At 39.8% G+C, this 14342-nt stretch overlaps 1 protein-coding gene across 1 annotated transcript; it reads left to right on the top strand.

Moving 5' to 3' along the window:
* Positions 1 to 877: 877 nt before the first annotated feature.
* On the top strand, positions 878 to 3616 carry LOC149286287 (ATPase inhibitor, mitochondrial-like). The gene is made up of 3 exons (XM_089494345.1): positions 878 to 958; positions 2496 to 2608; positions 3475 to 3616. The coding sequence occupies exons 1-3, from the start codon at positions 878 to 880 to the stop codon at positions 3614 to 3616; spliced, it is 336 nt and encodes a 111-aa protein (XP_089350471.1).
* The last annotated feature ends 10726 nt before the right edge of the window (positions 3617 to 14342 follow it).

Below are 14342 nucleotides of genomic sequence, written 5' to 3'. Positions count from 1 at the left end.
ACTGCCATCACTATATACTGAGCCAGTCACAGACGGTGGTACTCAATCCTTCTTATTCACGCTCTCTCAGATTCTCACTCTCACTGACACTTTTACACTCTCACTCACTCTTATTCATGCTCTTTCACACTGACTCTTATTCACGGTTTCTCACTTACCCATGCTCTCTCATACCTTTACTCTCATTCTAACGCACATGCTATCACTCTCACATGTTCTCACTCTAATTCACGCTTTCTCACATTCTCTCACTCTTATTCATGTTCTCTCACACTCTCTCTCACTCTTATCCATGTTCTCTTCCGTTATCATTCATGCTCACTCACTAATTCATGCTTTCCCACTCACATTCTCTCATTTACTCTCACGCTCTTTCATTCACACTCTCACCCATGCTCTCACTCAATTTCTTACACGCTTATTCATGCTCTCACACTGTGCTAAAAAAATTATATATATATATATATATATATATATATATATATATATATATATGAATCATGTGGGTACACTAAACAACGATATTGTAAAAATGGCGCAAAAAAAACCTCCTTAAGGTGTTTGGGCTAAGTCCACCCACATCCGTAATAACCACGCCCCTCACGAAACCTCGAGCAAAACACATAGGGGAAATCGTGATGCTTTGTTTACATCTTTTCAATTACGACACTTCTGTTTGACAGGACTAAAAAAGAAACTTTTTAAAAAAAGTAAAAGATCATTTAACGAAACAGAGGCTTGGAGCGCACTCCTCTACAGTTGGTATCAGCACATGTGTAGGATCCGAGCACCTAATTGGTTATAAGCGAGGTCGCTTTGACAGACGGGTTTATCGCCTCCCAGAATCCTGTACGCGACTGACAAGGTCAGTGGCAAGATGGCTGCGTCAGCGTCTGTTCTGCGATTAGGTGTCAGAAATATCTTGTTCGTCCAGATGCGTCGTCACTCCTCTGATCAGGTAATTCCGTGAACGATTAGTGTTCGTATGCGGCGGTTATTTTTGTAAGGTAGCTTTTGCAAGAAGGCCATTGGGCTGCTGCGGATGTTAGAATTACGTGTGGCGCTTCAACATAGTGTATAAGTAAAACTAGTTCGGTCATGATGATCACAGTTGGTGGCAATCTGGAGATTGAGAGATCTTCCTTGTGTTGGAATTAAGGCAACATCTGGGTGCTAGTGTTATATTCTTTAAGCAGTGAACCTTAAGCCCATTGTATCACCTTCTACCCATAACAGAACATGTTCTAGATCATCCATCTTTCACGTACAGTTATTTTCCTCCAATGACACTACAATGACCTCTCTTTGTCTGCTGTCCTCTTGGGTAGTTTTGACCTTGACTATTAACACAATACCTAGATTTGACACCTTATTGACTTAAGTGGTGATAACCTGATCTGGTTACTGTCCGGATTGAGTGTACTGTGGTCCCTGAACAGTGTAAATTGTCCTATAAGGTAGAGGACTGCATTGGGATGCGGAACCCGTCAAAAAACCTGCAGGCGGTTTTTCAGGTGCTGCCGGTCCTGGTAATCCTGCAAAGCTGCCTTTGCGTTGCTCCCACACAGCGGCTCTTATTTTGTTCTGCCCAGGAACCCAGCTGAGTCATGTGAAGTGACGTAAATTCACATGAGTCCGCTGGGTTCCTGGACGGAACAAGAGACGAGACGCTGTGTGGGAGCAACGCAAAGCGTTGTGGGAGTGCACGGGATATCTGCAGATCAGGTAAGGGGGCGAGTGGGAGTGGGAACCCACACATTGCGGGAGGGGGACGATAATGGGCGTGGATGGCATTTAAAAAAAAAAAAAAAGTCCTGCTCAGGGCTCTAATTTACAGTGGCATCTTACCATGGTATCATGGTTATTTTGTTAAAGGGATGCTCCAGTCATATATATTTTATGTAGCGCTGTATAATGGGTAGACCGGACATAACATTTTGAGCTAGAGAAGCAGCTAAGGAGGGCCCTGCTCAAATGAGCTTAGAAACAAGAGACTTTAAATTATATTAGTGTGTATATGTAATATACACTGAACAAATAGGTGTTGTGTTTTTATTCCTGTGTTTCGTGTTCATTTAAGATGTGAAAGTGGTTGCAAAAGAAGCTCGTCTTGGGGGGGTGTAGATACACTAAATATCAAATTGATAACTCGTCAATCTGGCTTGATATTTAGATATGCATTTGACTTGGTGGAACAAAATGGTGCAGAACTTGTCAGCAAGTAGTAGTATTATACTTTTGCGTAATATGTGGCAGATATTTATCATGCCTTTTCCCCATTTACTACACCCAAAACTCTAGTTTTGAATATAGTCATTCAGTTAAGGGGAGTAAAACCATACCTGGGGAGTCTTCCACCCCAACCTGGACAAAACGCCCCAAAAAATAATAAAACCCATTCAGTAGAATAACAAAAAAGGAAACTGCTCATTATTTGGCTACTTTGCTTGACAGACAAGCTTTTTAACATTGCATCTGGATTTTTTTTTTTACAGTTGGGAGAACTTGGAAAAGGTGCTGGAAAAGGTGGTGGAGGCGGAGGGTCTATCAGAGAGGCTGGAGGAGCCTTTGGAAAACGGGAGGCTGCTGAGGAAGAGAGATATTTTCGGTATGTGTGGGAAAAAAATATATATAGTTCATTTTATCTGAGGGGTGACTACTGCTGAAAAGATCAAACTACAGTGCATTGAATAATCTTTAGTTTGAAGTTTGCTAATCTTTGATTTGTTTGCCAATTCATGCAAATAAAACATGCTTAACCTGGGGATTTAAGATGCATGTTTTTTGGTTGGGAGTTTCAAATGCAGAAAAACCCTTTAAATGGGCATGAACCCCAGAGAGAGAGAGAAAATTCAAGATACTTATTTACTTTATTTACACAATGGCAACAGATTTAATAAAAAAAAAAAAAAATGGCAGTGAGGAGCGTGTGCACGGCAGTGCACCAACGTCCACCAGCATTTGAAGGCTGGCTTGATTTGAATAGTTGCCATAGGCTTAGATGGTGTCTATAGATTTGAATTGGTCTCATTCTACTACTCATTTTACTATTTTCTTCTGGCAAAAGGGGCAAAACTGATAAACACCCTCATCCTACTGGAAATGTACAGGAGAGGGAGGGTCCGTAGGGAAATAAACTCATCCCTTACATTTTTTATTACAGCTTGCAACTCACAGAATGAGTTTACATGTTGGTGTATCGGAGTTGGCTTAAGCTTAATAGCAAGCACACAGTCTAGTGAATAGACCCATTTATGATAATTCTGTTAACCACCCCAATCTATGTTCAAGTGTAATCAAGTAGTTTTTTATGAAAGCTACCTTTTTGACAGGACAATGTGTATCATTTTAAAAGTGCAATCTCAATTTCCTTAAGCCAAGAATCAAGAGATTGATTCCAAAGTCTATTATGATTTTACTGCATAATAGCAACCTGATTGTGATGCCCCCCCCTTTTCGCTTTTACACCTGTAGGCAAAAAGAACAAGAGCTACTAAGTGGCTTGCGAAAACACCACGAAGAAGAGATCCGCCATCACAAGGGGGAAATTGAACGTCTGCAAAAAGAAATTGAGCGTCACAAGAGCCAAATGAAGAAGCTGAAGCATGATGACTAAGTTTGCCGATATCTGTATCTCCGTTGTTTGGAGTCATATGCGCTAAGATCTCCTGTGTGTGACATGATTAGTATATACGGTATATCTCAATAAAAGTATAATCATTGGTGGTGTTACCTGTTTCTTCTTTAACAGGTATACATATACCTCCTATATTACATAATGATTTGATCAATTATAGCATGCCAACATACCCTGTAGTATAACTGACACTTTCAAGATCAACCACAAATGTGAACTAGTTAACCCTTTCACGACAGCCCGACATGTACAGGAATCAAATGCAATGCATCTGTGATGATGCCTGTACATGTAGAGGCTGCTTTAAAATTGCTGTGATCTGTGACATTGCAAACTTCCTGAAAGGATATCTGAGAAAGTCCCTTACACACTCAAAAAAAAAAAAAAGGCTGCCACTGGTAAGCAAAAATAAAAAGAGCTTAGGAAGCGATCATTGACTGCGTAAGCTCAAATGCTGCTGAAATGCCTCTTGATGTGTTCAGCAATACGGGGGGAAAAAGCCAGGGTGCCATGTGATCGCTCTAAAGAACTACAAGCACCATTATTGGGCAGTGCCCACATAAAAACAAACTAGTTCCCTCGTGACATCCCTCCCCTCTGCATGATGATTAGAAGTACTGCATTCAACCATGCAAGTTAATGGAACCCAGCTTATTAATCATTGTAATTACAAAATGATAAGTGGTAAGATGAAAACAGTTGTCTAGCAATGTCACCATTAGGGAACCATCCAGTTCAAATAAAACCAGTCCAAAATGTTTAATTTATTGGACAAGTCCTAAAGTTTGTGTTGTATCTTCTCATCAGTAACTGCATGGGCATTGATTAGGATTTGAAATACCCTGGGTGTCTATTTTTTAAAAGTGATTTGATGGGGAAAACTCATTTGACTGACTTCAAAGATGTCCCAAATAGGACCTGCGGCATGATGACAAAATTGTAAAATGTGCACTTCTCAAATGTGGCCTTTAACCCCCCCCCCCAAGCCTAAAAAAAAAGGAAGTGCTGGAGGAGGGTCCCCTGGATACTTCTCCCTGGCAGCCATTAATATCTACTAGTAAAACTTTTTTTTCCCTATAGGGTAGTTCTATATTCAGTTTTTTCCTTTTTTTCCTAAATTCATATTCAAATTTTGGGGGATCGTCTTATAATCGGGTAAATAAAGTACTGGATTAGAGCCCTGTGCAGGACTGTTTTTTTAATCCTGCTGCCGCCCGCTCCCACTGATTTTGTGACCGCTCCCACAACATGTGTGTCCAATCCCGCCCCCTCCCCGGAACAAGAGAAGAGACCACCCGCAACACCAGCAAGACCGCCGCGCCCGTAAGTTTTTTGGCGGGACCCGCATCCCAATGCAGTCCTCTACTTTGGACAGCACAGTAACTTTTGAAGATCTGAAAGCCAGCAAATGGCTGCTAAGCAAAAATTCATTTAATGTTTGAAAAAAAAAAATTCTATTTTTTTTCTTCTAATGATCTAATGCTGGAATATAACCGGTTTCTAAATTTTAATTTAATTTTACTTTCACTAGGGCACTATAGAAGTGATGATAGCCTGAATTCACATTTCTACATTTTTTGTGTATACATGAGGGTTTACTTTTTTATTATGTTTATAATTTGGCACATATTGAATTTATTGAATCCAATTCTGCACTATCTTAACCCCTTAATGTCCAATGACAGGCCAGGCACGTCAGACACAAACGGTCACGTAACAACCAATAACGTGCATGGCACGTCATTTCATTAAAGAAGCTTAGTGGTCTACGATCACTTTCATCGCTTAAACGGTGTTGCTTTAACGCCTCGATGTCGAGGCGTTACAGCAACACCGAGATCGGCATCAGGGCCATGTCTGGCTGCTCCCCGGGGCGTCAACGCCCGTTTTAAAAGGGGCCGAATACTCACCCCAGGACGCGATGCGACCGCCACTGCGTGTGATTTTGCCACTCACAAGATGGTGGCGCGTCCTTTAAAAAAAATAAAGTTGGAAACGTTAAGCCATCCAGTTACAGCAAAATGTAAAAAGAAGTCCAAAAAGAATAAAATAAAAAAAATGAAGTGTATTATTATGAGCAAGTGCTAAAATTAGCGCTGTATCTTCCCAAAAATCTTGACATGGAAAGAGTTAAAGTAAAAGCGTTAGGGGTGTCTAATTAAAAGAAAAATGAAAGTGACCGGGCTCAAAGATAGAGCATAGGCACAGACTGACGAAAATGGCGGAAAAAAAGCACACTTTCCAAATGCGGCCTTTTAGCCCCCAAACACCAGATAAACCAATGAATTGGGGTATCACTGTACTTGGCAGCTATTGCTGAACACATATTGGGGTGTTGTTTGATAGCGACGTATACCTGGAGCTATAAATTTATACAATTTGTGTGGAAACAAATACAAAATAATTACTACCACATAGGCTGGTGGTAGAATCTCATGCATGGAAAGGGTTAAATAAACTAGCATTTGAAATACCTTGGGGTGTCTAGTTTTCAAAAATATATGGTTTGATGGGGTAAATTGGCTTGGCCGGCTTCAAAGATACCCGAAATAGCACATGGGGCAGAATGACCAGATTTGGGGAAAAAAATGGTTTTGAAATAGCAAAATGCTACTTGTACTTATTGCCCAATAACTTGCAGAAAAAAGCAAAGAAAATATAAAAACATTGGGTATTTCTAGTACAATCTATTTAGGAGTTTTTTTCATTAGCTTTTTGGATGATTAAGAGTTTCATCAATTGTTCATCATATTTTATAATTTTTTTTAAAGGAAATTAGTATCTGAAGAAAGCCCTTTTCATCCTGAAATAAAACAATATATAACTTGTGTGGGTACACTAAATGAGTGAGGAGAAAATTGCATCTAAACACGAGCACCGCGGTTAATATTGCCCAAGTAAATTCTTCTATTTATAAGTATTCCTTATCGCATACATTTGTATTAGGTTTTTTGCTGATTTTTTTTTACTAATATGCTTATAATTTGGCTGTCATGTGTGAGCTGACCGTCAGGTTAGTCAGCCATATTGGATGGAAATAAATTTGCCAAAACACTATAATGAGATGAATTAATCCTTTCGTATTTATTGTCAGTGGTAAAAAACAGGTTTGAAATATAAAGCAATCTCTCAGAGCACACAGGTTCAGATTACCGTATTTGCTCGAATATAAAACGACCCTGATTATAAAACGACCCCCCAAAATCTGAATATTAATTTATGAAAAAAGAAAAAGCCTGAATATAAGACGACCCTATAGGAAAAAAGTTTTACCAGTAAATGTTAATCCATGTAAACAATTTTTTTTAAAAAATAAAAGCTATGATTGAGAAAAATATTTTGTTTTTCTTTTCTTTTTTTTCAACTTGCCCCCCAGTTATGCACATCTGCCCCCTGGCTTGCCACTCTGCCCCAGAAATGCCTTTAACCCTCTCCCCCTCCCTCCTCCAAACTTACCGGAGCTTCTGAGTCCCCGGTGCGTAGTCCGGGCAGCGTGTAGAGCTCTATGCGATTCGCGTAGACAACTTCCGCTGTAGCCGGGAGGAGAACTCTGATCTCTGACAGCCGGGGAAGGTCTGTGCGATGGACACAAACAACCCCCGCTGCTAACCGAACCCCCTCCCGGCTGCAGCGGAATTTGTGTACGCGAATCGCGTAGAGCTCTACACGCTGCACGGTCTAAGCACCGGGGACTCAGAAGTACCGGTAAGTTGGAGGGGGGGAGACAGGAGGATCCAGGTCCCCTGCATCGCTGCGGGGGATCTGGATCTTAATCTCATAGTCAGACCTAGTTGAGGTCTGATTATAAGACGACCCCGATTATAAGACGAGGGGTATTTTTCAGAGCATTGGAAAAAACCTCGTCTTATAATCAAGCAAATACGGTCATATGGCAGGTAGGTAAAGTTAAATGAAATCGCTGATTTGATTATCTCCAAATGATCCGAAATGGCAAGGTAAGTTCAGAATCTCTTTACAGAAAATATAGCAGAAAGTCAATAGAACTTGTGGGGTACAGGTTGGAATCCAGAGTAGCATCAATGGGGCTTGATCCACAACGGGTATTTCTATCCACAGTTCAAATCCAGATCAGACAGGAGTTCAGATAATTCACAGATCTAATCCAAATCAGGTAGGAGTTAAGATAATAGTGATATTATTAGGGCTGCAACAACGAATCGAGAAAATCGATAATGGATTACAAAAATCGCTGTCAGCGATGTTCATAATCGATTAGTTGAATCGATTTTTATCGATTTATAAAATGATGTTTTTCAGAGCAAATGCTCTGAAAAACTCCCTTCTATAATCCGGTCTCAAATAGAGATCGGATTATAACTCTAAAATCCATCATGGAAGCCCCACGGAAGTGGAGGGGAGGAGCGGCTGTCCGCGCGCATCGCACAGACCCCTACCGGCTGCTGGAGAGGATCCAGGTCCCCTGCAGCGCTGCAGGGGATTTGGATTTTAGTGTGCGATGTGCGCAACCTCCGCTACTTCATCTCACTGCCACTTCCACCTGCCCCACCAGGGGTTAATATATCAACAGAAGAAAAACAGGCCAAGTAAGCAACACTGGGTAAGTATTATCTTTATTTTTATGCTCATTTGCCCTGTGTTTCTTCTGTTGATATATTAACCCCTGGTGGGACAGGTAGAATTTTTGCGGGATCTATTAATTATGTACATGTGTGTTGTTTTTTTGATGTCTGTAATATTTGATTTATTGTTTATATTGTCCATATATTTATATGTATTTATATTGTATTTATTTTTTTTGTCTATATTTAATAAATATAAATATAAAAAAACTATTTTAGCGATGTCAGTTTTTCTTATATTGGGGGGGCATAAGTGGTATCAGGGGGGACAGTGGCATAAAGGGGCTCTAAGGCGTATCAGGGGGCACAGTGGCATAAAGGGGCACTGTGGCATATATGGGGCTATAAGGTGTATCAGGGGGCACAGTGGCATAAAGGGGCTATAAGGCGTATCAGGGGGACAGTGGCATAAAGGGGCTATAAGGCGTATCAGGGGGCACAGTGGCATGAGGGCGCTATAATGCATATCAGGGGCTAAGTGGCATATAGGGGTAAAAGGCATATCAGGGGGCATGGTGGCATATCAAGGGTAAAATGCATATCAGGGGCCATGGTGGCATATCAAGGGTAAAAGGCATTTAGGGGGCTATAAGGCATATCAGGGGGGCACTGTGGCATATATGGGGCTATAAGGCATATCAGGGGGCACAGTGGCATATAGGGGGTATAAGGCATATTAGGGAACAGAGTGGCATATCAATGGCATATAGGGGGCTATAAGGCATATCAGGAGGGGTATAAGGCATATCAGGGGACAGAGTGGCATATAGGAGGTATTAGGGGGCACAGTGACATCTCTGACATATAGGAGGGTATAAGGAATATATAGGGGCAGAGTAGCATAGAGGGGGTATAAGGCATTTCTGAGACAGAGAGGCAAGCTGGGGGTGAGATGTGCATAACTGGGCAAAAATAGTTTACATTAATATTTACTAGTAAAGCTTTTTTTGGTATTTTTTGGGTTCTTGTTAAAATATAGCTTTAATTATTATGTCAGTAAAATAAGAAGGCAAATCGTGAAATGCCATTGTAAATTATAAGTTTTTATTTTAAATAAATAAAACATTTGCATATTGTTTTTTTTACGCGATTAATCGAAAAAATAATCGGCCAACTAATCGATTATGAAAATAATCGTTAGTTGCAGCCTTAGATATTACCTTTTCAGAGGTCTCCGAACAGAGGATATAAGTTTAGGTTTCACAGGAACAAATTCAGGCATGTGTCAGTCACTATACACAATAATCGTGCCCTGAGGCACAGGTGGAGCACGCTTTTATAACGACGTGAGGTCAGGTCAGAGATTCTTGAACTGACGTATTAACCCCTTAAGGACCGGGCTCATTTTTCGTTTTGTACCCTGTGGGACCGAGGCTGTTTTGACACTTTTGTGGTGCTTGTGTTCAGCTGTAATTTTCTCCTCACCCATTTAGTGTACCCACATAAGTTATATATTGTTTTTTTCAGGACAAGATGGGCTTTCTTCAGATACCATTATTTTGATCGTATCATCTTATTTACTATAAAAAAAATAAAAAAAACATGGTGAAAAATTGAAAAAAAAAAAACATTTTATGACTTTTATTTGAAAAATCTTTTACTCACCTAAAAAAGCAAGTAAAAAAACTAGCTAAATAGATTCTACTACTTGTCCTGAGTTTAGAAATACCCAATGTTTTTATGTTTTTTTGCTGTTTTTTGTAAGTTATAGGGCAATAAGTACAAGCAGCGTTTTATGATTTCCAAATCTTTTTTAACAAATCTGGTCAGTCTGCCTCCATCTCCTCTTTGGAACATCTTTGAAGCCGGTTAACTCAATTTAACCCATTCAAACCATATATTTTTGAAAACTAGACACCCCAGGGTATTCCAAATGCTGTTATTTTAACCCTTTCCATGCACCAATTATACAACTACACTTTGTCAAACTTTGTAATAGTAATTTTTTTTATTTTTTTTTCCACACAAATTGTACTTTAGTTATAGATATACAGGTGCTGGTATATGTCACTGTCAAACAACACCCCAATGTGTGTTCAGCAACATCTCCTGAGTACAGCGATACCCCACATGCATGGGTTTGTCAGATTGTTTGGCTGGTAAAAGGCTACTTTTGGGGCATGCGTAATTCAGGTGGTCATTTGGTCATTGTGCCTCCCTCTCCTCTTTGGAATATCTTTGAAGCCGGTTAACTCAATTTAACCCATTCAAACCATATATTTTTGAAAACTAGACACCCCAGGGTATTCCAAATGCTGTTATTTTAACCCTTTCCATGCACCAATTATAGAACTACACTTTGTCAAACTTTGTAATAGTATTTTTTTTTTTTTTTTTTTCACACAAATTGTACTTTAGTTATAGATATACAGGTCCTGGTATATGCCACTGTCAAACAACACGCCAATGTGTGTTCAGGAACATCTCCTGAGTGCAGTGATACCCGACATGCATGGGTTTGTCGGGTTGTTTCAGATTTAAAATGCCACATTTGGGAAGTGCGCTTTTTTTCTCCATTTTGGTCAGTCTGTACCTATGCCCTATATTTGAGCTAGGCCACTCCAATTTACCCCATCAGCCATTTTTTTTATATATTAGACACCCCTTGGGTATTTGAAGTGCTTTTATTTTAACTCTTTGTTGAGATTTTTGAGAATTTTTAGCACTTGCTCAAAATAATAAACTTTATTTTTTAATTTTATTTTATTTTTTTAATACTTTTTTTATATTTTTTTTTACACATTTTGCTGGTACTAGATGGTTCATCTAGTGACATCACTGCATAATTATTTTTAAATGTTAGCACATTTTTTTTTAATTTTTTTTCCATTTTTTATTTATTTTTATTTTTTTTTAATATTTTACTAATCACATAGTGATTAGAAAGCTGGGCTCCATTGACTTGCATGGTTGAATGCAGTACCTGTATTCAACCAGCAAGTGGAGCCAGTTCTCTAGAGGGTCTGGAGACCCTCTAGCGAACTTTTTCGTCTTTATTGTTTTATTTCCCGGGCCGCCGCCATCTTGCTTGATGGCGAAGATCACCGGCAGCGGCGGCTGTGACCGCTCTCCGGAGCGGTCACAGCCCACCCAGAGGTAAGTGTTTGGTGTCGCTGGATGCCTCCTGATCGAGGCATTCCAGCGACACCATTTAAGTTTAGGAGGCGATCGTTGATCGCCTCCTAAACGCTTTTAAAACGGGCGTCCGCCGCCATACAATGTATGGCGGCTGTTGACGCCCCGGGGAGGGGCCAGACATGGCCCCCGATGCCGATCTCGGCCTTGCTGAATGCCTCGACATCGAGGCATTGCAGCAAGGCCGTTTAAGCGAAGAAAGTGATCCTTGATCACTTTCTAAGCTTATTTAATTTTTTGACGGCTCAGGACCGTCAAAGGTCATTTAGTGACCTTCTTGTTATGACGGTCCTGAACCGGCAAAGGTCGCGAAGGGGTTAAACAAGGTTTTTTCTTTGGAGGTTTTTCTAGCCTATGGATCATTGTGGAATCCGACATTGGCGTAAATTTGTCACGCACAGCGTAGGAGGAAACACCGATATCAGACAGGACAGCAAGATATAGGCTAAAGGTCAGACAAGCCAAGGTTAGGAAGCCAGAGAGTAGGATTAGTCGTAGAACTAACCAAGTTCAGGGTACCAATCAGGGTAATCAGGAACGACTAAACAAGCCGGGTTTGCAACAGGAAATAAAACAGAAACGTGTACTGAGGAATAGTCCCATGGCCATCTTGAGTGTGGCTTGCACGTAACCTCCCTTTTTAGGGCGAGGTAATTACCACTAGCGTCGCTAGAGGGCGTGAATATAATGACAAGGATGACGCCTCATCGACAGAGTGAGAACTCCATCTTCTCTGCAGCGGTTGTGGCTGCTGCGAAGTGGCGGGAGGTCTTCCCCTTCTTCGCAGTGGCTATGGCTGTTATGTGTCAGAGTATATGTATGTTTTTTTCAGTTTTTCTTTTTTTCTTCTCTTCTTACAATTTGGTGTATGAATTCTGCCCCTTTCAATATTGCACAGGTCAATTTTCCTTCTATTATAATATTACATATTTAAAATATCAATGTTAGGAATGATACCTTATAACCATACCACTTATTTATATGTGTTTACAAAGTTTCTACTGTTTTTTTTTAAATTATTATTTTACATGTATAAATCTTGGTGTTTATGGATACTAATTCTGCACCATCTATTATTAGGGAAAAGAAAAAATGTCGGTGCGCTAAGCTAGTCACAGGCTCAAATGATACAAATGTGTAATACGAGGCCTACCAAACAGGTGTAAGCATGCAGCAAGAAACAGTGTATTGGCTGTACAATGTATACAAAAAACAAAAACTGTCTGCACTTCTTACCCTAATAAAGTTGGCAACAAATATATAAACATAATATAAATGAGAGGTTTTGGTTATATTCTATTATTAGCACAGGTCAATCTTTGTAACACAATATAGTGTACTTAAATCCAATACAGGTCACATTATTATGGATGATACTCTATAATCATTAGAATTATTATTTTGAGCCCAAAAGGTGTTTTTTCCCCTCTGTACCTGTAGGCCTGTTCCATTTGTAGTCGCTCAGTTTTCGATTTATTTAACCCCTTAAGGACCGGGCTCGTTTTTTCTTTTTGTACCCTGTGGGACCGAGGCTGTTTTAATACTTTTGTGGTGCTTGTGTTCAGCTGTAATTTTCTCCTCACCCATTTAGTGTACCCACATAAGTTATATATTGTTTTTTTCAGGACAAGATGGTCTTTCTTCAGATACCATTATTTTGATCGTATCATCTTATTTACTATAACAAAAATTAAAAAAACATGGTGAAAAATTGAAAAAAAAACACATTTTATGACTTTTATTTGAAAAATCTTTTACTCACCTAAAAAAGCAAGTAAAAAAACTAGCTAAATAGATTCTACTACTTGTCCAGAGTTTAGAAATACCCAATGTTTTTATGTTTTTTTGCTGTTTTTTGTAAGTTATAGGGCAATAAGTACAAGCAGCGTTTTATGATTTCCAAATCTTTTTTAACAAATCTGGTCAGTCTGCCTCCATCTCCTCTTTGCAACATCTTTGAAGCCGGTTAACTCAATTTAACCCATTCAAACCATATATTTTTGAAAACTAGACACCCCAGGGTATTCCAAATGCTGTTATTTTAACCCTTTCCATGCACCAATTATACAACTACACTTTGTCAAACTTTGTAATAGTAATTTGTTTTATTTATTTTTTTCACACAAATTGTACTTTAGTTATAGATATACAGGTTCTGGTATATGTCACTGTCAAACAACACCCCAATGTGTGTTCAGGAACATCTCCTGAGTGCAGTGATACCCGACATGCATGGGTTTGTCGTGTTGTTTGAGATTTAAAATGCCACATTTGGGAAGTGCGCTTTTTTTCTCCATTTTGGTCAGTCTGTACCTATGCCCTATCTTTGAGCTCGGCCACTCCAATTTACCCCATCAGCCATTTTTTTTTATATTAGACACCCCTTGAGAAATCTTAGCACTTGCTCAAAATAATAAACTTTATTTTTTTTTATTTTTTTTATACTTTTTTTTATATTTTTTTACACATTTTGCTGGTACTGGGTGGTTCATCTAGTGACATCACTGCATAATTATTTTTAAATGTTAGTACATTTTTTTTTTTCCCATTTTTTTTTTTTATTATTTTTTTAATATTTTACTAATCACATTGTGATTAGAAAGCTGGGCTCCATTGACTTGCATGGTTGAGTGCAGTACCTGTATTCAACCTGCAAGTGGAGCCAGAGTTCTCTAGAGGGTCAGGAGACCGTCTAGCGAACTCTTTCATCTTTATTGTTTTTTTTCCCGGGCCGCCGCCATCTTGCTGATGGCGAAGATTACCGGCAGCTGCGGCTGTGACCGCTGTCCGGAGCGGTCACAGCCCATCCAGAGGTAAGTGTTTGGTGTCGCTGGATGCCTCCTGATCGAGGCATTCCAGCGACACCATTTAAGTTTAGGAGGCGATCGTTGATCGCCTCCTAAACGCTTTTAAAACGGGCGTCCGCTGCCATACAATGTATGGCAGCTGTTGACGCCCCGGGGAGGGGC

This window comes from Sceloporus occidentalis, unplaced genomic scaffold (genome assembly GCF_023333645.1).
Source record: "Sceloporus occidentalis isolate IW3139 unplaced genomic scaffold, rSceOcc1.0.p SCAF_71, whole genome shotgun sequence".
In the NCBI taxonomy this organism is placed as follows: domain Eukaryota; kingdom Metazoa; phylum Chordata; class Lepidosauria; order Squamata; family Phrynosomatidae; genus Sceloporus; species Sceloporus occidentalis.
The sequence above is the reverse complement of the archived record's forward strand: the minus strand, read 5'-3'. Positions and strand labels throughout refer to the sequence as shown.